Source organism: Numida meleagris, chromosome Z (genome assembly GCF_002078875.1).
Source record: "Numida meleagris isolate 19003 breed g44 Domestic line chromosome Z, NumMel1.0, whole genome shotgun sequence".
NCBI lineage: Eukaryota > Metazoa > Chordata > Aves > Galliformes > Numididae > Numida > Numida meleagris.
Window position 1 is genome coordinate 39,730,974 of NC_034438.1, and position 26,219 is coordinate 39,757,192.

Here is a 26,219-nt window from a genome sequence, read left to right on the forward strand (position 1 = left end):
TTTTTAAGATACCAACCAAGCTACAAACAGCTACATTTCAAACTTGCGCATCTAAAGCTGTCAGCCTCTACTGATGATACTGTAAGGCTGCACCAGCAATATGCCCTAACCCTAACCCAAATTATTACAATATAATACCAAACACTATGGTTGCTTAGGTAACTACCAGTACAGGTTTTTGCTTCTTCTGTGAAGGAAGCAAGCCTTCATCATTATTTTGACAGCATCATTAGCACTTAACATGCAATTCCAAAAATAAATCAAATTCATCTCGAGATGAACCAGATGTTATATAGTAACCTGCAAAATAAGGGCCCACTGCTCAGATGGAATCAGAGATAATAATTAAGGAGACCTACTAGTGCACTTTGTGATCAATTTTATATTACCCTTAGGATAAATTTTAAATAATAAACAAATCCATTGAAGATATAAGATAATTAGAGAAGCTCAAAGATCAAATCATTTCCAGTTGACCATTTCAGCCACAAGTTTGAATAGCATCGTTGCTTCATTTTTCTTTTGCTGTTACATCAAGATTCCAAGGCAACATTGCATTAAAAAATTTTAGTCTCAGGTTTAAGTTGACCTGTAGTCAGCTATTTCAATTAATTATAAAGTAGTCTACACTGGGACTAAAAGGAAAGGCACAGTAGCACAGTAACTTGAATTCAATGTATTTGTATTGAAAGATGTTATGAAAAAAAGCCTCAGATTGTTTACTGGACACTTAGTACTAACACAGAATAAAAAAGTCAATTACCATATCTGGTACAGATAATAACCAAGCATAAGTTACACAAATGCAAAAGTAGTAACTGGAGTAAGAATTTTATGTTTTGTAAATAAAAGGGGCATACATATTAAACTCAGCAACTGATACTGAAAACCTCCCAGAACACAAAAGAAAATTTAATTTTGACGGATCTTTCAAAGGCAAGATCTATTCTCAGCTAGATGATATATTTTGAGCCTGAATTTCACAACATTGTGGAATACCAAATTTTGGAACACAAAAACTCTTGGCACGTTTTTCTATCGAAGAGAAACAGGGAGAGAAGGGGCCTAAGAGCAGCCTGCACTACCTGCACTAAAGATGTTACTTAATGAAATCTTACAGCAAAATACATATGATCACGTACATGCAGAAGGCTGAGAAGAGCAAGGACTGGAAACACAGCATTACCACCATGTCAAATGTCAAAAGTCATTGCATCTCCTAACCGTATACGCACATGCTCACAGACACACTGCAAGCCTCCTTCCCCAGCTCCTAAGAACAACACTGAGAATCCCACTTTGGGCCACTATCACTCAAAGAAACACACCCACGTAGATCTAAGGCTTCAGGAAAACACAGCTTAAAATTAGCTCCACAGTTAAACTGGCAAAGATTTTTCACTTAGTAACTGGAAACAAACGACAGCTTCAAAAGATATGCAGGGAGCTTTTGTTAAAGCAATCGTAATACCCTTCTATTAAAACACAAGCAAGCAAAAAGAAAACCAACTAACCCACAAAACAAAATCAAATCAAAAACAAAAATGACCAAGCAAAAAAATCAGGAGTTTAGTACCATAAAGTCATCTGTTAATTAATAACTGTTTCTTGTCTTTTCTAATTGAGAAGAAGAAACAGAGAGAACTCAAATTCACCTATGGCATCAACAAGTAGAACTAGCTTTCTTACTCCATGTGAAAGCTGCATGCAGCCACCTCCAGCAGATTAACAGATTAGTGTAGCAATAATCCCTCAAGACGTAACCATTTAAAAAGCTGTAACAATGACGTTATTTGGCTGATTATTTTTTTTTTTAAGATTGTCTCAGGCAAACTGTACTACAGTTTGTGTCTAAAGGAAAAAAAAAAGTACCGCTAGAAAAGCACAAATTAAGCAGTAAAGGAGTCTGTAGATTCAATTAAAGAAAGGACTAAAGCCAAACACAGTCATAACAAATGAGTTCTAGATTTCCCACCTGTTCTGCAACTCTATTCCTGAAAATCCTACAGCAACATCTTACCTCTGAATCAGTGTTATAAACTGAGTTGCAGTAAAAGGTCCATTTGATTTGCAGGCATATCTTTTTTTTTAATAAACAAAAGATCAAGTAAAGATCAAGTATCCCCAAAACAATTCTGCTCAGAAACCTGATTCCTATATTGCTCTGACCAAAACACTCAATGCAACATTCTGCATAAGCCAACAGATATCTTAATTGTAGACAAATATGTCCAGTATCATAAAAATGACAAAAAGAACAGACAAACAATGCAACTTCTAACTATTACTTAATGTAGAAGTGGAAATGTTAGCAGGAAGTGCTGGTACTTACTGTGCCTGGCTCTCTGTCTGCTCCCGTAGTAACCAAGAAACGCACAGACATGCCCGTTCAGACACAGAGGCAAGAACAGAAATAAAAAAGGGGGAAAAAAAAATTAGAACGCAAGCCACAAGCAGTTTTAAAATGGCTTTTATTTATATAAGTCATTGCACATTCCTAATACAGTGATTTCCTGAAAATTACAGTATTTTGTAAACATGATTTACAGTTTAACCATACATGAAGCCTAGTTTTATTTCATGACAGAATAAATTATTTTCTTTTCAAAAATTAGTCAAGTGCAATTTTGCCCAATATTTAATTGCGTACTAGAATTTAAGCCTATCAAACTAAAGTAACAGATGCAATTACCTAAATCTTTTGTTTGAACACATTCATTTCAAAATTTAATTTCTCATTCCCCCCCTACCATCCCACCCACTTAACAACATTACTTTCTTTGAAAAAATTACCCATTTAAGCAGTTTAACAGTTTTTCACAATATGGTGCAGGCCACTGGTGTTACACTAAACATTTACCAGGATGTCAAAATGCCCTGCAAACTACAGAGCACATGACATCTAGTGATCCCCATTTAAAATACTGAAAATTTCCAAGCTGAATTTTGCTTCACTGATGTAAGTGCAGACATATTTAAGTTTGCCAGCAGTTTGTTGTCATTCTATAAAACTCAATTTCTTTAGAGATGCACATAATTTGCAGCAATGCTCAAATCTGACAGTGTCCTAATCAGGTCTGCCATGCCTCTCACCTCTGTGGTGCTCTGCATCGTGATGCTTCTTGTCATCTTTTATTGCCAAGTGAGACTGACCACCCAAAGCACTAGAAAGGGCAAGTAGGCCAGCACTGCTTCCAAGTGGAGGGATTCCTGAAGGCTGAAGTCCTGATGGATGTGGTGTTAGAGGCACTGGAGGTCCATGGCCATGAGAGAGATGCTGAGCCTGCAACTGCTGCTGCTGTTCCCAGTGGCATCATCATCCCCAGAAGAATAATGCATAGCATACAATTTGGGAAGGAGAAGGGAGAAGAAGTTTGGTTAATTATTGAGAACCAACAGTGGATTCTTATTATTATTTAATCTAGGTTCTCCTGCTTGTATCAACACGCTAGACACTGCACTACATTGTGTTGTCTGTGGACACCTCTGATCACATTCAGCAAAGCAAAGAAGGCTAGCTGAATGCTTGCTCTAGAGCCTGAGAAAAACATTAAACTACTAGAAGTCGCTTTGTTTTGGGCAGCCATTTTTTGTCACAACATCACCAGCAACAATGAGTAGCAGCAGAATTTACAGAATTCTAAAGAAGGCTTCACTACCTTTCCCCTTCTATAAGGAGGAATAGCACTGCTTCTGGGAGAAAAAAAATTCACTGGCAAAATCCAAGCCATGTTGTGCTCTCCAAATGTGAAAACAGGAGCAACTTTATGCTTATTCTAGCTAGATCTGTATTTTTTTCTACCTAAGCTTTTGAAGAAAATTTTTAACAAACTAGCATTATGCTTTGGAATCAATTTTGAGCTTAAAATTCAGGTATTCCAAATAGCATTAATAATACAATGGAACTCCCAAAAGCAAACACGGTACTAATTAATTAAAACCTATTTCAAAATCAGATGGCAATATCAGTACAAAAAATTGGACATAAAACCCAATAACCAAACTGGCAAAATGACCTTTTGAACAATTTTAGAAACAAATTCCCTACAATTGAATATCTTAGTATTTACTCAATGTGGGAAAGTTATTTTCTAATTAAAGTTGTTATGGTTCTACTAACATTTTCCAAGATCAGTTAACCATTTAACTTTGTCCAAATTGCTCAGCACAGACTCATTCAGAAAATTAGGTTTCAAAACCACCTCCAGCTTAGTCATAGCTCCTCTTTAGATTGCTACAGGAAAAGAGATATCCATCCTCTTTCTTGCTTTCTTGGGCCTAGGCACATGAACAGAAGACAACAATTCTTTCTCCCTTAGCCATACTCCACCATTCCTCTGCTGAAAGTAAACAGCATGAAAAAAGCCAAGGAATATTACCCCACTCATGGGATGAAACAGATGTCAGACAAGCAAAGGTCTGAACAGGATGCTCTCAGCTAAGCATGAGAGCCTGATCTACTGAATGTCACCTATCTTTGTAAGAGAACCTAACATCATTACAGTACTAAAAATGAGGTACTAAAACCTTGCCTAGAATAAAGGTAGAATAAAGTTCACAGTACTTCACAAATTACTCCAAAATACTCAGCCCAAAATAACCTACAATAAATTCTTCCATAGGTTCCAAAGACTCTGAGATAAACCATCAACATCTGCATTATATATACCAGAATGTCATTACTGTTCAGATGAGCATACTCTGCTTTCATTTCTCATATTACCCTCCCAAGACATGCCTTGAGCTGTTTAAGAATGCCTGCAGACATAAATGGCTGATATTGCAGAACTCAGGACTGAACCTGAAATGCTTTCACTTTTCTGTTGTCCCCAGCTGCAAAGCAGCCATCATTTACTTGTGTTTGATACACGGTACAAACCTCAGAAAAATACCACAATCCCCTCAGGCTATTCTACAAAACCACAATTTTATGAATGTCTTGGCTTCTCACACAAGAATATCACAAATTCCTCATCAAACACAGTATAAAAGGCTTAATTAGTCTTCACAGGAACACGTATGTCCTCACCTCTATTTTTTCCAACTCTCAGATAACCTTTAAAGGCAAGATAAGAGAGGAGACTCTTACTCATTTATTTTCATGTTTTTAAGAACCTAAAAACTAACATTTTGAAGTATTTAGAGTTATTTTTATTTGAAAGATACCACCTCCTACAAATTCAAGTAGTAATTGGTAGCGAAACTTCATTGCTTCTTCTTCAGAAGTATCGATAAAGAGCACATAAAGCCTGACAGAAATGCAATCTAGTTGTTTTTTTTCCATCCAGACTCCGAGGAAAAAGAGAACTTCTCTTATTCCCCCAGACTTCATCAGTAATTTCCAGCACAATTCCTCAAATCAGGGGACAACTTGATCTTTGGCAAGGTTTTGAAGCATATCATCTTGAGGGAAATAACACAGCATGTGCAGAACAACAGGGGAATCAGGCCCAGCCATCATGGTTTCATAAAAGGCAGGTCCTGCTTGACCAACCTGATCTTTTCATATGACTGAGTGACCCACTTGGTGGATGAGGGAAAGGCTGTTGACATAGTTTACCTAGAATTCAGCAAAGCCATCAACGCTGTCTCCCACAGCATTCCCTTGGAGAAGCTGGTAGCTCATGGCTAGAACAGACACACTCTACTGGGTAAAGTACTGGCCAGGCCCAGAGAGTGGTGGTGAATGGAGTCACATCCAGCTGGCAACCAGTCATGAGTGGTGTTCCCCAGGGCCTGACAGCAGGACCCATCCTGTTCAATATCTTTACTGATTATCTGGATGAGGGCATTAAGTGAGCCCTCAGTAAGTTTGCAGATAACATCAAGTTGGGAGGAAGCATCGATCTGCCTGAGTGTAGGAAGGCCCTTCAGAGTGCTCTGGACAGGCTGGATCGCTTGGCTGAGGCCAATGGGATGAAGTTCAACAAGACCAAGTGTCGGGTCCTGTACTTTGGCCACAACAACTCCAGGCAGCGCTACAGGCTTGGAGCAGAGTGGGTGGAAGACTGTGTAGAGGAAATGGATCTGAGGGTATTGGTCAACGCTCAGCTGAACATGAGCCAGCACTGTGCCCAGGTGGCAGGGGAGGCCAATGGCATCCTGGCTTCTATCAGAAATGGTGTGGTCAGCAGGAGCAGGGAAGTGATCATCCTTCTGTACTCAGCCCTGGTGAGGCTGCGCCTCAAGTACTGTGTTCAGTTTTGAGCCCCTCACTACAAGAAAGACATTGAGGCCCTGGAGTGTGCTCAGAGAAGGGCAACAAAGCTCATGAGGGGTCTGGAGCACACACCTTATGAGGAACAGCTGAGAGAACTGGCATTATTTAGCCTGGAGGATGCTCAGGGGTGACCTTATCCCTCCCTACAACTTCCGGGAGGGAGACTGTGGTGAGGTGAGGGTCAGCCTCTTCTCCCACATACCCAGAGATAGGACTAGAGGGAATGGCCTCAAGTTGCACCAGAGGAGATTAAGGTTGGACATTAGAAAATAGTTCTTCTCCAAGAGAGCAGTCAGGTGCTGGCATGGACTGCCCAGGTTGGTGGTGGAGTTACTGACCACAGAAGCGTTCAAGAAACATTTAGATGTTGTAGTGGAAATATTGGTGGGGGGGGGACAGTTGGACTGGATGATCTTGGAGGTCTTTTCCAACCTTGATGATTCTATGATTCTTTAAGAGAGATGGCACTTAATTCATTCACTTCATCTATGACCACCTAAACCATGTGGACATTTGCCCTTTGAGCCATGCAACAACATGTAGCAGCAGTACTGTAATGCATTCAGAACCTTGGTCTTGTCCTCAGGTGCACTATCACACTATTTTACCTAGCTGTGGTGTGAGATTAGCTAAGAACAGAAAGTGATTTCTCTCCCTCTGAACAGTTTTGTTGAAAGAAACCACCTCCTTTCTCCAACAGTAAGCTCAAATTAGCATATTTTGCAGTGTGGGCATGAAAAATCAAAACAGGGAAATGAAGTTAAATGATTTCCATTCTTGTCCCTATGGCTTCAAGAAGATTCCCTTTTTCTTACCTTTCTTTCCCAGTTTAATTAGCAAACAAGTAAATCCACATGATTACAGGAAGCACTGCTTTCTGTCTTTAGAAACCAAACTGCTAGGGACATGTTATCTGCAATTACCCCAGCTCTGCTTTGTAGGCTACACACATCCAATGTATTTTGAAAGCCCTAGAAATGAGGAACAGATTAATTTATTCTAATAAAGTTCTTGAAGCTGAAAATATGCAACAAAAATGGCAACAACTGCTTTCTCTGATAGGACTGCATACGTTAGCCAGGGAGCAATGCTCTATTTAATGAGCAGAACAGAATATGAGCGCTCCAAGGGGAAATACGTATCTGTGCACAATGCCTTAGTGTTTTGCAACATGGTTACTGAGGGCAGCAGTGGAAAATGGTCTGCAAAGATGTTGAAATACACAACAACACTGAACAAACTGAAGACTGGAAACCTGATCATGGTCTTTAATGTCCGTGGTGTAGTTTTGGTTTAATGTTTATTATCTGAGACTCACTGCAGTTTAAGATTGATGTATATGATTTATGTTTTATATCCTGTCTATTTGTAATAGGCTTCAAGTTCTTCCTAACACACAGATAAAGATGACCCTTACCAGAAGCATTTGCCCTGTTATTTTCTTATTTAACAATTCAAGATGTGTAAGAGTATACTGCATTCTTTCCAGGAGGGGAAAATGCACTGCACATAAAGAGAAAAGCTAAAGACTGGGGAGATGGATAACAGCAGTGCTCACTAGATGTACTTAGTAACTAGATATTTGCCACTGTAGATCCTAGAAACAATTATGTTCTGCATATAATGACTTTCCTGTCACTTCAGAGACACTAATGCCTGCTCTGTCACCTTTTAAGTGCTTAGTAGCAGTGAAATATGAAACTGAGGAACTTGGCAGCAGTATCATGGTCCACTAGGCATGTTCATTAGCACTTAATTAAAAACTAGACACCTGCCATAAGAAATGTGCTCAAAGAAGGATGAGTAACAGGTCTGTCTTACTACCAATTATTATCATTACTTGCAGAGCACGGGCTGTGTCCAGCTTCAGAGGGATATGGGAAGCAGACAAGAGGGCAATGATGCATACCTAAGCAACTGCACTGAGATAATTAGCCAGAGCACTGATTTTAAAAGCATCAATAGTTCACCCAACGTTTTGTTGCAAAAACAGAAGTTCTTTGTATTTGCAGAGGAAGGAAAGAAATAGTGCATTCAGCTGTCTGGAATTAGATTTCATCGCCTCATTTTTTATCCTAGCATCCCCCAGCCAGACTGTAAAGATCCCAAAATTAACATGTGAAAAACACAGCTCTTGCTTCTCCAGGCAAGCTCCTCCTAGCAATCTTAAAATTCTTTACATCCAACATCCTAGTTCCAGCTATAAAAGAGCTCTTTAACCACAATTAATTTTCAATCTCGGTTGCAAGCTTCCAGCAGCAGCGTCTTTGTTTATGCAAAGGAAATCTACATCACAACAACACACCTCTTTTTGACTCCTTGTCTATCAACATTGACTATGAGGTCCTACAATCCCCCTTCTTATCTTAAAGTAGTTCCATCGATGTCAGAAACATCGGTGGCCTATTTAAAAAGCTAGTTTTGAATTCCTAGTTCTGCGAAGTTAGAGCATTACTCTGCTCTGAAACAGAAATGTCTTCTGTTCTTAAACAGATATGTGATGCACTATTCTGTATCTTTTCAATAGCAACAAATTCAAAATTCAGATGTGAATGCAAACCAACAGTGGAAAAAAGTTATATCTGGTCCCAAAGTGTAACAGATGCGCTCTCCAGCACCCTTCTAAACTATCATCTGAGAGAAGAGAGAGAGTTCTAGAAATCCTTATCAGCACCAATTCTGTGAATACTATCAACAGATTCCCTCATATCCATAGAGGCATTCTGAAAAAACACCTAGTGAATTTAAGAGTGATTCAGAGATCCATAATACAAGGAGCGCTATTTCATATCAACTTCTGTAGAACTGAAGAAACATGACTGTTAAGCAAGGAGAAAGATATACAGAAAATTAACTCAAAAGAAATGTTCATTTGCATTTCCATATTCTCTCCCTTCTCAGAGGAACATCTTCAGGTTTTTCACTTGCCTACTCAGGTAGAAGTAGCTGAGAACCAGTATTGGGTTTTTATGGCCGAAGAACATGAGTGCCAATGCTAAAACACGCACAGCCAGCTACAGCTAGCCAACCAAGCAACAATCTTTTCTCTCACTGTTCAAAAAAATTCTTAAAAACAGCACTGCAATTGTAACCTTCCAAAAAATGGAAGGAATCTAAGATTATGCTCCTGCAATCCAGGTCCAGTTTTCTACCTCATTTTGGAAAGAAAAAACAAAACAGAAAACAGAACACATCACTGACATTCACAGCAGGCCAACCTACATGAGTACTCTCATTTGACAGCCCAACCCATCAATTCATTACTTGCATTTAAATTTGTTATTGTTTTAGAAGAGCATTTCAGCTACAGGTGAGAACATTTTGGATGATGACAAAACTTTCCCTTAAGAATATACCCACATTCTTCTCTACAAGCACAAAAAGACTCATACACAAGCATATTTAGACAACACTATCCAACATGGATTGCTTACTTATTGCTCTATTTTCTAACTCTACTTCAGTAATGGTGTGTTTCCTCTTCTCTGCTTTTGGATGCTTCCCTTTCTTTGATATTACTGACCATTAGACAAACTAATTACAAGATGTGTTACCAGTTCCTTTAAGATCTTAGAATCAATAAGTTTGGAAAAGACCACTAGGACTATCTACATCAGCTGTTGACCCAACACCACTATGCTCTCTAAACCATGTCCCTCAGTGGAACATCTACACTTTCTGTGAAAACCTCCAGGGACAGTGACCACCACTTCCCTAGGTGGCCTGTTTCAAAGCTTTACTGCTCCAAAAAGAATTTTTTCCTAATATCCAACCTGAATGTTCCTCCTGTGTTTCCTTCTGACCTATTTGAATCGTAATCTTTAGTACCATAGCAGTAATCTGCAAAATTCAACTCAAGTTTTCCTCCTTTTGCAGGTAACAGAAAACTGGAAGGAATGGCTGTTAAAACAGAGGGCCATGCTGCCATCCAGACAGTTTTTGACAGGCTGGAGAAATGGGCTGACAGGAAACTCATGAATGTCAGCAAAGGGAAGTTAGAAGTCCTGCATCTGGGAAGGAACAGCCTCAGGCACACATACATGCTGGAAGCCACACAGCTAGAGAGCAGCTCTGCAGAAGAAGTATCAGGGGTTCTGGTAGACATCATGTTGAACATATCCAGCAGTGTGCTCTTGACACAGAGAAGGTTAATGATAACCCAGGCTGCACTAGGCGATGTATAATCAGCAGGTCCAGGGAGGTAATGCTTGCCTTCTCAGCACTGGTGACAACAAAATTGTAGTGCTGTATCTGGTTCTGGGCTCCCCTGACAATGCAAGAGGAGTCTGGATCTACTGCAAAAACTCCAGTGAAAGGTCATGAAGATGACAAAGCTACTGGAGCACCCCTCCTACTATGAGGACAGACTGAGCAAGCTGAGACTAGTCTAGAGAAAAGGCTCAGGAGGATCTTACCAAGATGCGCAAAAATCCAAACGGAGAGTGCAAAGACAGAGCTAGGCTCCTTTCAGTGATGCCCAGTACCAGTACAAGATGCAGTGGAAACAAACTAGAACACAAGAAGTACCCTCTGAATAGCAGGAAGCATTTCAGCCCGCATGGTGGAACACTGACACAGCTTGTCCAGAAGCTGGGGAGTCCCCTACCTGGAGATCTCCAAAATCCACCTGGACATTGGCCTGGTCACCCTGCCCTAGGTGCCCCTGCTTGAGCAGATGTTGGACCAGAAGGACCCAGAGGTCCCTGCTAACCTCAGCACCTAAACGATTGAGTGTTTCTTAGAGTTGAAGTGCTTCTTCAAAACAAAACAAAACAAAAAGTCAGCTGCTACTGTCATTGCTTTATTTTCTCTTTCATTTGAAACATCTTTGTTTATTTTGGTTCATTAGATTTCTTTACTTCCTCTTCTTCTAAAGGTTCAGATTTAATTTTGACAGATAGGAAACTATGCTATACAATGGTAAAAAAACTTGAAAGTGCCCACTACATCATCTCTATCCTGTGAGCCAAGAATGGAGTCTTTGTAGGTTTGCACAATTATTTGAAAACCATCCATTATGTAAACAAGCCACAGAGACTAGGGTGAGGGAAGAGAAGGTCCCCTCAGAACAAAGAAAGTGTCTTCAGCAAGCCTCTTCCATCTATATACAACATGAAATATCAGTCCATTACAGAGATTTGAGTCCACAGAAGGAATGATTGGCAAAATCTATCCAAAGACATATTTCAGACAAAATCTGTGTGACAATGGCATGAGCAGACTGTTTCATGGGAAAAAAAAAAATCCTTTTTGTTTTTCATTCTTTACTACAGAAAATGCTTAGATAATGTCTGAGTATTACCACCCATCTTCAATTCCATCCTAAAAATCAAACATTTTACTGTGCAGAGGATAGATGTCAGAAAGCAAATATCGAAGTACAAGAGATGAATAACTCAAGTTTCTTTCTTTGTTGTTATTTTTCATTACAGGAATTTGATTTAAACTGTCAGACATCTGAACAGAATGCTGTTTGGAACTTGTTTTCACAGTTCTTAGTTCCACTTTTTCAAACAATTCAAAGTATACTAATAAATCTCAATTGCACATCTTACCAAGTTTTTTGAAACAGGATGGGGCTATACAAATTGCCTCACACAAAACAGAAAATGCAAGATATACTGGCATAAAGGTTGCTTTCCCACACACACTCCCCAAGCAGTCTTTTTTTCCTTACAAATTAACTTCACCTAAGATAACTGAAGTAAGGCTGCTTCGCTGATACAGCAACTTCAAGAACACATAAACTCAGACCTACTGCCACCTATATCTATACATAAAAACCAAGGAAAAGCAGATACAAAATACTTAGCATGTAAAAAGTACTCAATTGCTGTAAAGGTATATTAAGTATACAGTTTTGTATTATTTCTGCTTTTCTGTCTTAAATCTTTCTATACCCCATGACCCGACTCCCTCCTGTGTAATATCCCTCCTTTTCAGGATTCATTTTCATTTCTCTACTATGGGATCCTCCTTGAAAAATCATGTCTCGTCTCCTCTTTGTTCTTCAGGAAATTTTAAATAGGAAAAGCAAGATTGATTTCAAATGATTCAGGAAGATTAAAAAAAACAACCAACCACGCTTCATGCACTGGTGCTCTAACTACAATTTTACACTGATGCATACCTGCTCCACTGTAAAATGTATTTCTTATACAGGTTTGTACTACACAGCTTTGCCATAAAATACTGAACGTGGTCAACTCTAGAGCCTGTTTCTTCTTCCTCTTGTACAGAGATCAAAATACATCCTTTAATCTCTCTAAAGTAAAGAAAGGTAACAAGCACAACTCCCCATATAACCTTCCTCTATAAGGTTAAAAGTTTTTTTTTTTTATCAAAGGGAAGGAAAAAACTACTTGCAGTCATAAGGCTGCCATACCAACTTCTCTGAAAGAGTAAGACATACCTGTTGATTAGCACTGTATTTCAGGAGAAAAACTATTCCATGGAAAAATTAAAACACAGACGAGAAGACAGATCCTCACGTGGGGCAAACAAACCATTTACGTACGTAGCTCACCTCTAAAGAATCTGCAGCATGGAACTGGGACAGCATTTTTCAGTAGGGGCCAAAGTAGTAATATTGAAACCTGAACCTAGGAAGCAAAACTCTAAATTTAGTTGTCCACTAAAATAACTGCATGAGTTTTTGAGAGCTCCTTAAAACCATTAACAGATATCAAATATATAGTCTAGTAAGTATTTTATAACACATTCTGTATTTCATGAAGAACTCAGGTTTTTTTAATACAGAAAATGACATACCACGAGAAACGCTTGGCTTACTATCACTTCAAGTATTGTAGTCATTACCAACCTATCTACAAGTACACACAGTATTCCTATGAAATCACAAGACCCTGTTTTTCATACAGTAGTTAGCTCTGCAAGAACAGACAAACAGCTTTTCAGTGCTCTACAATATAATGCAAATAGCGAATACCAGAATAATTTCAAAGCGTAGCTTGTTCACCATTGATTTGTTCCCACATCACTGTTACAGATGAGACACACAGACTGCACAGGAGAAACAAGTATTTTACCCTTTCCTTAGAATCACAGAATCATAGAATTAGCTAGGTTGGAAAAGACCTACAAGATCATCCAGTCCAACCATCCACCTACCACCAATAACCCCACTAAACCAGGTCTCTCAACTATATCTAAATGTTTCTTGAACACCTCCAGGGACGGCGACTCAACCACCTCCCTGGGCAGCCCATTCCAGTGCCTGACCACTCTTTCAGAAAAGTAGAATATCCTAATGTCCAGTCTAAATCTCCCCTGGCGCAACTTGAGGCCATTCCCCCTCATCCTGTCACTAGTTACAAGAGAGAAGAGGCCGACTCCCAGCTCACTGCAACCTCCCTTCAAGTAGTTATAGAGAGCAATAAGGACACTTCTGAGCCTCCTCTTCTCCAGACTGAACAATCCCAGCTCCCTCAGCCGCTCCCCATAAGGCCTGTGCTCCAGACCCCTCACTGTAGCTCTACGCTGAGCAGCAACTCTAATATTTGCTGTGCTTTTCAGTCTCAGTTTTAACAGACTTCTCCACCCCTCCTTCTAGCATTTTAGAGGGCGGGCACCAGAATTAAAATGATAAAGAGATATTACACTTCAGGGCTCTTCAAAAAGATCACTCTTGGAATGACAGATCAGGGTGAACCCACCCAAATGGATTTGTTACCACACCCAGTGAACAGTCAGCAGTTTTTCATATAATAATAATAAATTGGCTATTTAAGAAATTTTTTGTGATAATTATAAATTACATGATTTTTAACATCCCATTGACATAGACAGAATAATTATATAGCCCTGCCAGAACGACTGGCACTTTCACAAGAACAAAGCTGCACTAGCAGCCTAGCTATTCTGAGGACCTACTATAGCTTGTTCCAAGCTGGCAGAGCTCCATAGTGAGGACACAGGATCCTGCCAGCAGATGGAATTCTTCCAGTTCAGCAGCATCTTCTCCCCAAGATGCATTAGCACTCCTCTGGTGCAGCTACATCCATACAAGGGCTTTTGAGAACCAAAGAGAGGATTTTCCACGAAAGCATGAAAGAGGGAGGTAAGTAAGCAAGCCTAAAACTTCTCTCATAACAAGTACAGATCCATAGAAGCACTATTAACGCTTCTATTAGCAGCTATGTCAGCAAAATAGCAAGATTAAAAAAATGAAGCTCTTCTGGTAGCTAGCACAGCCTTATATGTATAGACATACACACACATTTTATATATTTATGTATGCAATTATGTAATTATAAAAATATAGAAGTTCCTGTGTGTATTTATTATATGTAAACTTTTCCAGTGATAGCAATTCTTCTGAAAATGTTTATGAAGAATCTGGATTAATAACAGAACACGTCTCAAGCAGTTTATAACAAAAACTAGAAATAAGTCACAGAAGACCAAGTTCTAAAGACCACTGTACTAGTAATGACTTCTTCCTCCCTTAGGTCAAACAGCAAAACTGAAGTTAGTACTAGAGAAAAAAAAACACTGGAACAATGGAGGAACCAGAAGCTTTTACAAGGGCTGTTCTGAAAATAATGTCTCTTATTTTATTATGTTGGTCCATGATGTCAGAGGTGGATGTTGGTGGCATGGTAGTAGAGGCTGAACCTTCCCACCAATATTCCATTACATTTTCTTGTTAAGCAACAGATGGCAGTAGAGGGGCAGTCTAACAAAATGGCATTTGATATGGAAGCATGTATGGAGCAAAGATGTGCAATTGAATTCCTCCCTGCAGAAAAAAATGGCACCCACTGACATTCATTGATACTTGCTGAACATTTACGGAAACCAAGCAGTGGATGTACAAAGGTGATGGGTGGTACGTTTCAGCAGTAGTGACAGTGACATGAAAGTCAAGCAATATTCCGCATGGGCATGCACACTTTTACAAGCACAGCATGAAGGCTCTTGCTCATCACCGGCAAAAATGCATACCTAATGGTGGTAGTTACGTTGAAAAATAGTGTTTTGTAGCTGAGAACTTGCTCTGTCAAATACTGTTATTGTGCTCTTTACATCTGTTGTAGTTTCCATGGAAATAAATACGAGGCATTATTTTCATGGAGATCTACTAAACGGCTGATGCCTCAGGACAGCGTGGGCTAGAAGGACAGAGGCAGAGTATAAAAATTAAAAAAATGTCTTTGTGGAGGAAAATGTGTCTTCAAATGACCTGCCAATTCTGAAGGAAAGCAACAAATTCAAAATTGCAGTCTAAAAACCACAGAAAATAACCTTAAAATCTCCAACTTTTGATCCAGGTAAGACAATGGCTGTTTTTCTGAAAGAAGTTATTTTCTTCTCACTGCTGTCGGCATGAGAGAAGAAAGCCTTTTTTTTTTTTTTTTAAATCAGACAAGTACATATTTCTTGCTATAAAGACTCACATGCAAACCTTAAGTCTCTAGAACGAAGCTGTCAACACATATTGCTTCTAGTTTGAAGAAACTACCAACACATTTTTACTCTGGGGGCAACTGTAAGTTCCCACTATTACTCACTTTCTAACCCCAAATCTATGTGTTTACATTTTTAGTTACCAGTAGCATGCCTCTACCATCCAAACACACTTCAAAAGCATGTTCCCCCTGCCACATAGGCCAAACACAAACAATTCAAGCACACACCAATTTGAAAATGACTTAAGTATTACTGTGATTTTTTACTACTGATACATGAGTACAATAAAGAATTTCTTTTTCTTCCTGGCTCTTTTATTCTTCAGAAATTTAAATCTTGCTGAAGATAAAGACAGTAATCAGAGCAGAAATTTTTAATTCACCAAAAAAAAAATCAAAGTTCAGTATAGTTTTTTAAATGACACTCATCACTCCTTTGTCCCACCTACTAGCAACTACAAATACATTTCAGAGACACCAAAGAATGAAAAGTTTCTTAGTCATAAGAAATAGAACCACATTCATTTTCATTTCACTTTTCCAATCCATGGACAAGCTTCTTCTTTCATGGAGAAGCTGGTTGCCCATGGTTTGGATTGGCATATGCTCTGCTGGGTGAAACACTGGCTGGATGGCCAGGCCCAAAGAGTTGTGGTCAGTGGAGTTAAATCCAGTTGGTGACCAGTCACAGAATCACAGAATTAGCTAGGTTGGAAAAGACCTACAAGATCATCCAGTCCAACCATCCACCTACCACCAACATAACCCCACTAAACCAGGTCTCTCAACGCTATATCTAAACGTTTCTTGAACACCTCCAGGGACGGCGACTCAACCACCTCCCTGGGCAGCCTGTTCCAGCGTCTGACCACTCTTTCAGAAAAGTAGTATTTCCTAATGTCCAGCCTAAATCTCCCCTGGCGCAACTTGAAGCCATTCCCCCTCGTCCTGTCACTAGTTACAAGAGAAAAGAGGCTGACCCCCAGCTCACTACAACCTCCCTTCAGGTAGTTATAGAGAGCGATAAGGTCTCCCCTGAGCCTCCTCTTCTCCAGACTGAACAATCCCAGCTCCCTCAGCCGCTCCTCATAAGGCCTGCGCTCCAGACCCCTCACCAGCTTCGTCGCCCTCCTCTGAACACGCTCCAGGGCCTCAATGTCTTCTTTACAGTGAGGGGCCCAAAACTGGACACAGTACTCGAGGTGGGGCCTCACTAGGGCTGAGTACAGAGGGAGAATGACTTCCCTGCTCCTGCTGGCAACACTATTTCTGATACAAGCCAGGATGCCATTGGCCTCCCCTGCCACCTGGGCACAGTGCTGGCTCATGCTCAGCTGAGCGTCGACTAATACCCCTAGGTCCGTTTCCTCCATACAACTTTCCAGCCACTCTGCCCCAAGCCTGTAGCACTGCCTGGGGTTGTTGCGGCCGAAGTGCAGGACCCGGCACTTGGTCTTGTTGAACCTCATCCCGTTGGCTTCAGCCCAGAGATCCAGCCTGTCCAGATCACTCTGTAGGGCCTCTCTACCCCCAGGCAGATCGACACTTCCTGCCAGCTTGGTGTCATCTGCAAACTTACTGAGGGTGCTCTCAATGCCCTCATCCAGGTCATCAATAAAGATATTGAAGAGGACAGGCCCCAGCACCGACCCCTGGGGAACACCACTCGTGACCGGTCGCCAGCTGGATTTAACTCCATTCACCACCACTCTCTGGGCACGGCCCTCCAGCCAGCTCCTTACCCAGCAAAGGGTGTACCTGTCCAAGCCACAGGCTGCCAGTTTCTCCAGGAGAATACTGTGGGAGACAGTGTCAAAGGCTTTGCTGAAGTCTAGGTAGACCACATCAACAGCCTTTCCCTCATCCACCAGACGGGTCACTCGATCATAGAAGGAGATCAGGTTGGTCAAGCAGGACCTGCCCTTCACAAACCCATGCTGGCTGGGCCTGATCCTCCGGTTGTCCTGCAAATGCCGCGTGATCTCCCTCAGGACAATCTGTTCCATAACCTTCCCTGGCACCGAGGTCAGGCTGACAGGCCTGTAGTTCCCCGGATCCTCCTTACGACCCTTCTTGTAGATGGGAGTCACACTGGCAAGTCTCCAGTCTTCTGGGACCTCTCCAGTTGACCAGGAACGCCGATAGATGATGGAAAGTGACTTTGCTATCTCTTCTGCCAGCTCCCTCAGTACTCTCGGGTGGATCTCGTCCGGCCCCATGGACTTGTGGCAGTCCAGGTGGAGTAGTAGGTCTCTGACCGTTTCCTCCTGAATCATGGGGGGTTTGTTTCTCTCCCCATCCGAGACTTCCAGGTCAGAGAGCAGAGTGCTCTGAGGACAGCTGGTCTGGCTTTTAAAGACAGACGTAAAAAAGGCATTGAGAACCTCAGCCTTTTCATTGTCCTCAGTGGCCACATTCCCAGCCGCGTCCAGTTAAGAATGGAGATTCTCCTTGGTCCTCCTCTTACTGTTAATATATTTGTAAAAGAGTTTCTTGTTCTCTTTAATCCCAGCAGCCAAGCTTAATTCGAGCTGGGCCTTTGCCTTTCTAATTTTCTCCCTGCACATCCTGGCAACCTCTTTGTACTCTCCCCGAGTTACCTGTCCTGTCTTCCACAGGAGGTAGATTCTCTTTTTCTCCTGGAGCCTCAGGAAAAGCTCCCCGTTCATCCACGCCGGTCTCCTTCCCCACCGGCTCATTTTGCGGCTCAGGGGGACAGCCTGTTCCTGCGCCTTCAGGACTTCCTTCTTGAGGAGCAACCAGCCTTCCTGGACCCCTTTACCCTCCAGGACCAAATCCCAAGGGACCCTTCCTACCAGCCTCCTGAACAATTCAAAGTCTGCCCTCCGAAAGTCCAAGGTAGCAGTTTTGCTGTCCCCTCTCCTGGTTCCACCAAGAATCGAGAACTCTACCATTTCATGGTCACTATGTCCAAGGCAGCCCCCAACTTCCACATCCCCCACCAGACCTTCCCTGTTTGTAAACAGCAGGTCTAGCAGGGTGATGATGAGTGATGATCCCAGGGCTCAGTGCTGAGGCCTCTTCTATTCAACATCTTTATCAGTGATCTTGATGAGGGGATTGAGTGCACCCTCAGTAAGTTTGCAGATGACACCAAGTTGGGAGGGAGTGCTGATCTGCTGGAGGGTAGAGAGGCACTACAGAGGGACCTGGATAGACTGCATTGATGGGCCAAGGCAAACTATATGAGTTTCAACAGGGCCAAGTGTCAAGTCCTGCACTTTGGTCACAACCACCCCAGGCAACCCTACAAGGAGGAGTGGCAGGAAAGCTACCTCACAGATAAGGACCTTGGTGTACCAATGGACAGTCGATATATGAGTCAGAATACGAGCCAGCAGTGTGCCCAGGTGGGCAAGAAGGCCAATGGCATCCTGGCTTGGATCAGGAATGGTGGGGTGAGCAGGACTAGGGAAGTAGCACTGCCCCTGTACTCAGCACTGGTGAGGTCCCTCCTCAACTACTGTGTTCAGTTTTGGGCATCTCAATACAGAAAGGACATTGAGGTGCTGTGGCAGGTCCAAAGAAGGGCAACAAGGCTGGTGAAGGGCTTGGAGAATATGCCCTACGAGGAGAGACTAAAGGAACTGGGGCTGTTTAGTCTAGGGAAGAGGAGGCTGAGTAAGATCTTATCGCTCTCTTCAAATACCTGAAAGGTGATTGCAGTGAGAACGGGGCTGGTGTCTTCTCACTGGTGACAGGTGACAGGACAAGGGGAAATGGCCTCAAGTTGCACCAGGGGAGGTTTAGGTTGGATATCAGGAAAAACTTCTTTCCAGAAAGGGTTGTTAAGCACTGGAACAGGCTCCCCAGGGAGGTGGTTGAGTCACCTTCGCTGAATGTGTTTAAAAATCATTTGGATGTGGTGCTGAGGGACATGATTTAGTGGTGGGTTGTTAGAGTAGTATGGTTAGGTTGCGGTTGGACTTGACAATCCTGAAGGTCTTTTCCAACCTGAGCAATTCTATGATTCTTGTAAATTCCCTGTACATTCCCCAGAAACTCCCTCCTACCAGTCACCTCAGAAAACATATTTGGGACCTACTTCTGTTAATCCTTGCTTTTGCTGTCGTAGTGTTACTAAGTGCTTTTTTTGATTTATTTTGATTTAAAGAGCTACAGTTAACTAGCACCTTTAAAAACAGTACTGGTCATTCTCAGGAAATTAAACATTACACAAGACAGCAGCTCTGATAATTTAAAAATTAGTAATTAAGGGAGCTAACAGATATAAGGAATCCTGCATACTCTTTGCATTGTGATGAGATACAGCATACTGCTGTGATGAGCTGTAACTTTGCCATGCTTTCAGTAGTTCCTAAAGTTACCTTAACCATCCATGCTAGTCTCCTCATTCAAGAACAAAATCAAGCTTTCTCTTCCTCTCCAGACAATCTTCCTACAGATCCCTGCCTCTACTGTCTGCGCTGCTCTTCCAAGAAAAAAAATACAGTGAGCTGGCATGTTATCCTGTGCATTTCTAGTATTTAACAATTAAGTGCCGAGGTTCTTGAAGATAGAGTACATGTGTACAGTTTCCTGCTCATACTGGCCCCGTCTCTGTCAGTCACTCAGTTTTATTTTGCCTGCAAAGTCCCCCTCAGAACAGAACTTTTCCCCTACCAGCACAGTGATGTTGACTTCACCTTATTACAATAGCATTTGCTTCTCCAAACTACATCCTTAGTTCTTTTTATATCTGTATGCTTTATTCACTTGTTGTTTCTCTCTCCTACTCCGAAGTAGGAGTCTCAGTTTTAAGTCCAACTTATAGCCGCAGATCATTCAGCATGTAACATCGAGATCTCATTTTATTTAAATTAAAGCGACGAGGCAGTTTCCCCTCCCCTTGAGGCATAATGCAGATCACAGCTGAGGAGGATCTGAAGTAATGCTACAGATGCTTAGCTCTTCCCTTGCACTAAGTTCTGCATTCATTTCTGCTCTAGTCCGTATTTCTATTTTATAACGAAACATACAGCCTAGTTATTTATAGGCTTTCTAAGGATTAACTACACACTCATAAGAATAAACCCTCAAGAGGTTAACCTCATCCTCTTAAGCTTCACACACTACAATCCCAAAGATAGCTGGCAACCACAGCCAGGAGAGAAAAAAATAATCCTGCATCTTGCTAATCCTTTAGCCAATCACCACGTGCAACAGTAGAGGGGCCTCAGAGGCCTATAACTCAATCAGCCTCAGGGGTACTGTCAGTCCAGAAGGTATACGTTTCACAGAACCATTAGCAACCCACCTCAAAACTCAAAGTAAGACATGCCTGATGATATATTGAAACAGTGCATCTAAAAACGCAGTGCTAAACCAGCTTTCTGCTTATATTTCTCATTTCAGATATTTGTGTAACATTCTACTTTGAAATTGTCCTAGTTAGTTAATTTCAAAGTAAACAAATTTAACACATTTGCATTGTTTACATCTAGGTAGACAGATCAATTATAAACACCCCTTACCCTTCCCAGTGTGAACCTTTCCAGACTATCATATCTGAGAAAAGAATCCCTTCAAGTTAAACCGTGATTATCTAATTAACTCTTTCATATTATGATCTGGATTCTCCCTTAACCCCAAATACAGATACTTCTTGCAACTACAGCAGTTACAGGTGTACCTTTAAGCCAAAGTGGTTTTGTGTTGTGCTGTTGTGGCATTGTTTTCACTTTTTTTTTACCCATTACAATTATTTAACTACCTAGTAAGCGTGTTACTTCTTTCAACTTTAAATACAGCAAATATTAAACAGCGTCTTTTACAAAAAAAACGGTATACAGGGTTTGTTGTTGTTGTTTAAGTTACACTGCTACACAGGTAGCTGGAAAGTAAAGCCTTCAAGAACATGCAGGAAAAGCACAAGGCCAAAGACATAACCGTTTAGACTCAAATATCATTCCCAGAAGTTGTAATCAGCCCAGAGATTTAGCACTCATAAGCTAATCAAGACCAACTGTATTACTCACATTTTTTTCTTATGTGTCAATTGATGCATTTTTTTTTAATCTACCCATAATTAATACACACTGACTCAAAAATGTGACTTTTGACTTAGGAAATTCTCCAAAAAGAACCTGATCATTCCATGAGGAAAACAGTCCCTAACCACACAGTCTGTCCTCTAATAGGCTTCTATTTTTACAACTGGAAATTTATAAAATAAAGATGGCTTGAAAAAAAATCAATTAAAAAAACATTCCCACTAATTGAAGGATTTGTTATCTTCTAGAATTCAAATACGACCCAGCAGCAACAAGAATTGTATTTTGCTCTAATTTAGGCAAGCTCACTGGCAAACTCTTGAATCATCTGGTATCAGAAAACAATGGCCTTTTTAGACAGAAATGAAGGAGGAAAAAAGTTAAAAACCAAGAAAAATGCAGATTTTATCTAGTCAAGAGAAATTATTTAAGAAAACAGGAGCTAGAGAATTTGAGCATTCCTTCTATTCTCAAAATTGACTACATACAACTGTCCTCAGTAGCATAACCGCAGAGGGTGCTCAGTCTTCTTCTGTTACAGAATGCTGCAGCCTATTTGCATTCTGAAAGAAGTTTTGTGATCTTTCATGCTCATAATAGATGTCTAAACCGTTAAATGACTATTTCTTTTCTCATCTTGAAAGACATTGCACTTTAACAGCATGGCCCTTCCATTGTTCTTTACACTAAGTCAGGTCCCTAAACAATACTGACAGCGGCTGTAAGAGCGGGCCATGCTTACTTCCAGTGCAGCTGTCTTCTGTAGGAACAGACAGGCTTCTGATGTCTCCTCCCCTCTGGGGAGAGGGCTTGACACACTGCATGCTCAGTGAGGGAGAGCAAAGGTCCACTGAATTGTCAACCCAATTTTATGCTATTCAGATTTTCGAGGATGCACACAGCCTCTTTCAAACAAAATCAAGCGTATGTCAAGAGCATGAGACTTATTGTGCAGCACAAGATAATTACTGACCACATAAGCCTGTAAAAGATCATTGTGACACACATCTAATTTTAGTAAAATGCATATGCATACATAGACATGGCCAAAGAAATTGTACCCAATGTGATCATTTCCTCACTTAGTTTTGGACTGATACAGAAACACCCAGATGTCTTTCAGAAGACACAGTAAAATGTTTACTCCAATGAATCTTAGTCTGTTTAAAAGTGAAAAAGCTGAGGCTTCTGCTCCTGTTAATTGTATATGGTACTTGTAGGTCCCTATTGCTTTAAAGACTATTTTATGCAGACTTAAAAAGAGGTGAATGATATGATCAAGATATAACATTTGGTTAGGCTAGGCAGTACTACCTTAAGTTCAGCAGAATTGTTTTTAAATATACTTTTAATGCGTATTTCCATTTACTGCATATAATATTCTTTAAAAGTAGCTCATTAAAAAGAGCTCCAATTCAATTTTCTTTGTAAAGAACTCATTTCAAAAAAATGCAATAAAGTACAGTTCTCTAATCTTTGCTAATCAAACATCACAAATGTACATGTGCTGTAGGAATACCTGATTTGATCTTTGAAATAAAGTAATGCATTACACAAGCAAAGAACAGAGGAGATTGTGACAAATTCAGATGTAATTGTGTGGGTTTTTAGAATGTGATTAGCAAATCAACTAAGTAACAGTCAAATTTGATATGAAGGGGAAAAAACAGCTCAGATTTGAAAGGTAGGAGTATGTTTATGCAAAGCTAATCTGTCAAGTGTAATAAAGCAGCTTGAATAAAATTTAAGCTGAAAATCCACTGAAGCTCCCCATTTCAGGGAGGAAAAGCTATTAAGAGGAAATGAAGGTCACCCTCCCAGTTTATTTCACCTAATTGACTGCCAATAGCTTACCACAGACAAACCAACTGCAGATCTGCAATTGAGAAACTGATGAAAGGAGAGTTTTCAAGCTGAGGCTCATTCTTTTAATCCTCCCTTGCTCTTATTTTTTTTCCCCCCATCTCCAGTTGGGATGTAATTTTAAGCACAGATGGATTAACTGGTTCCATTGTCTGTAGACGGCATTGGACTATGGCACTGTTAATCCATACAGCAGCATGTCTAATTATCATTACAAAGTGTCTGAGGGAACCATAAAGACCAGCAGGGCATCTTCTCACAAGCAATTAACATAAATTGATAAATGAGTAATTTGAATCTGCTCAAGGCGGTCACATATGAATAAAATCAGAAAGGACAGCTTCTTGTTTCAGCTATTTCTTTCACTTAGTCTGGAAGGGCAGAAAACATGAGAAATATTCTAGACTTAGTGGGGGGGAAATAAACTCATGCAGTGGAAGGAATGTATGGTTCAGAAAGTTCATTAGCACAAAACAAATGACTTGTGATTGACAACCAGTCACAAGCAAGTAGCATTAACTTATTTCAGCATATTTAGAAGCGCAAACTTGGTGAAAGGCTGTTAGAGCACTGCGTCAGTCAATTAATACTACTTCAAAAGCAAGTGAAGTTTCTTTTCAGTAGCTTGCTAATTTAAAATTTATGAAAGATTCACAAGAAGGCAAAAGAAAGAGGAATGAATAGTTGTACAGGCTGTAAGGACTAAAAGCATGAGACAAAGGTAACTACCTCAACTGACATACAATACTTGCAAATAAACAAGCAACTGTCCTTATCACTGCATTTCTTGCAGAAAAAGTTGTTCCACACAGCATTCTAAGCAAACTATTAACTTTATCCCTGCTAAAATCTGTGCAAGCAAATCAAACATACTTGAGCAACACTGAGCATCAAAACAGTGTTAGACGTCAAAACATTAGGCTTATTTTAAAAACAGTAAAGCAATAAGATATGAAAGCAAGTTATACACACTGTAGGAGGTAGACCTGGAAGGCCACGTACCCCGATGATAGCATTCAGTTCAGCCATGGTCACTTGTTTGGCACGTTCTACAGCTTGAGCCACTTGCTGCTGATGCTATTAAAAGAAAAAAGGGTATGAGGAGGAATTTGTGCACCAAATAAAACCAGGAACAAAAATATCTGAACAAGCAGTCTCTCTGAAGAAGCTCAAGCTATTTGCAAGATACACCTTATGCAGGTAAAAAGGGAACAGTACTCCATTTCTCATCCTTTCCATCAAAAGCAAATGACAGCCCTGAAGGCAGCCAATTCATCTCTCCCCCAGTGCCACTTCAAAATTAATTTTCTGAAAAATTAATAATCAATTTCTAATAGAGTTGGCAGGACAGTAACAACAGCTTTGTACTAGAAGTAATTTCAACATTTATATACTGTGTCCAGACAGCAAAACTTACAGAAATCTGTAGTGGGAAGAATAAATGCTTCACTGAATCCTTACATGAACTACAAATACTCTTTGTAAACTGTAGAGCTTGAGAAGGGATACCCAAAATAATTCCCTTCAACATACAGCAGCAGCTGACTCAATATGCTACAATCACAGTCATTCACAACAGATGAAGGTCTGTAGCCTTAAACAGCATTTTGCATTTGAGCTAACTACTCAGTTTTTACACTAAAATTTGATACAAATGATGTAGACAATGAGCATACTTATTTTCACTGGATGCGCATTCAACAACTGAATATCAAATAAGTAATCACCATGATTAGAAATGAAAGCATTTTGTTGCATTGATTTTTTTTATTATTTAAAAAACAAAACAGACTTCCCCCCTCCTCTGGGAATGAAAAAGGCTGAGCCATTGTCAGTAGTTTGAACTCAGATTTGTTAAACCAAATTAGCAGGGGGTTTGCACACTTCAGCTATAACAGATGTTCCTTGCACTTGTGCATTGTGATAAAATTAACATCTTAAAACTAGCTAATTTGCAAACAGAAAAGCAACATAATTGCACTTTAACAGCTGAACAGTTTTACTTACTTCCTGAGACAAAAATGGGATGACTTGTGCACAAATTGTATTCAATCTCTTGGCGATTTCTGTCTATGGAGGAAAAGTAAGCACTTTGATTAAAATTATGTTTTCTCCTAGTTCAACATATCAGCTACTGTACAGGATCATATCAGGTTAACACTGTGGAGTAAATAACATAGAAATCCACATCTTCATACCACTGCAAATACAAATAGTTAACATTAAAGCCCAAATGAGGACAGAGATTTAGTTAGCTACACTGGGACAACTGCTATGTTTAAAGCACCTAATCTGTATACACATTTAGACAAAATCTGGTCCTTGTACATTGCTTTACTTGTTAATTAGCTTTTTTGAAAACCATTAAGTCCATGATAAAGCCTTTTAAAACTAAGATTTATTGTTACTCAAATTATCAAGCAGCCTAACATGGAGGTGACAGGCATGGAAGAAGAATGTTTCTTTCATGATCAATTTTTTCTGCCAATTACAAGGCAATCTTAGTTTTGTTGACAGAAAGAAAACTACAGGAATACAAAATACCAAAAAAGAAGCAACAAAGAATGGGTAAGAAAGGTATAGGCTTCTAAAACATCCTTACTAAGACAGAATTAAAGTAAGGACATCATGGGGGGGAAAGAAAAAGGTAGTCAGTAGCAACAAATTAGTGAAACCACGACTAACAGGAGA

The 26,219-nt window shown here is 40.3% G+C and overlaps 1 protein-coding gene across 6 annotated transcripts in view; it reads right to left on the reverse strand.

Moving 5' to 3' along the window:
* Window positions 1–26,219, reverse strand: part of LOC110389585 (transducin-like enhancer protein 1) — an 86,905-nt gene that overhangs the window by 39,574 nt on the left and 21,112 nt on the right. The window contains exons 5-8 of one of the 6 annotated variants that reach the window (XM_021380264.1): window positions 25,536–25,598; window positions 24,531–24,605; window positions 3,094–3,295; window positions 2,333–2,349 (exon numbers count right to left, since the gene is read on the reverse strand). In XM_021380264.1, the coding sequence (XP_021235939.1) occupies window positions 2,333–2,349; window positions 3,094–3,295; window positions 24,531–24,605; window positions 25,536–25,598 (357 nt within the window). Of the gene's footprint in view, window positions 1–2,332; window positions 2,350–3,093; window positions 3,299–12,746; window positions 13,372–24,500; window positions 24,606–25,535; window positions 25,599–26,219 lie in introns of those variants that run through there. The other 5 variants (XM_021380262.1, XM_021380261.1, XM_021380263.1 and 2 more) reach the window with 5 other exon arrangements.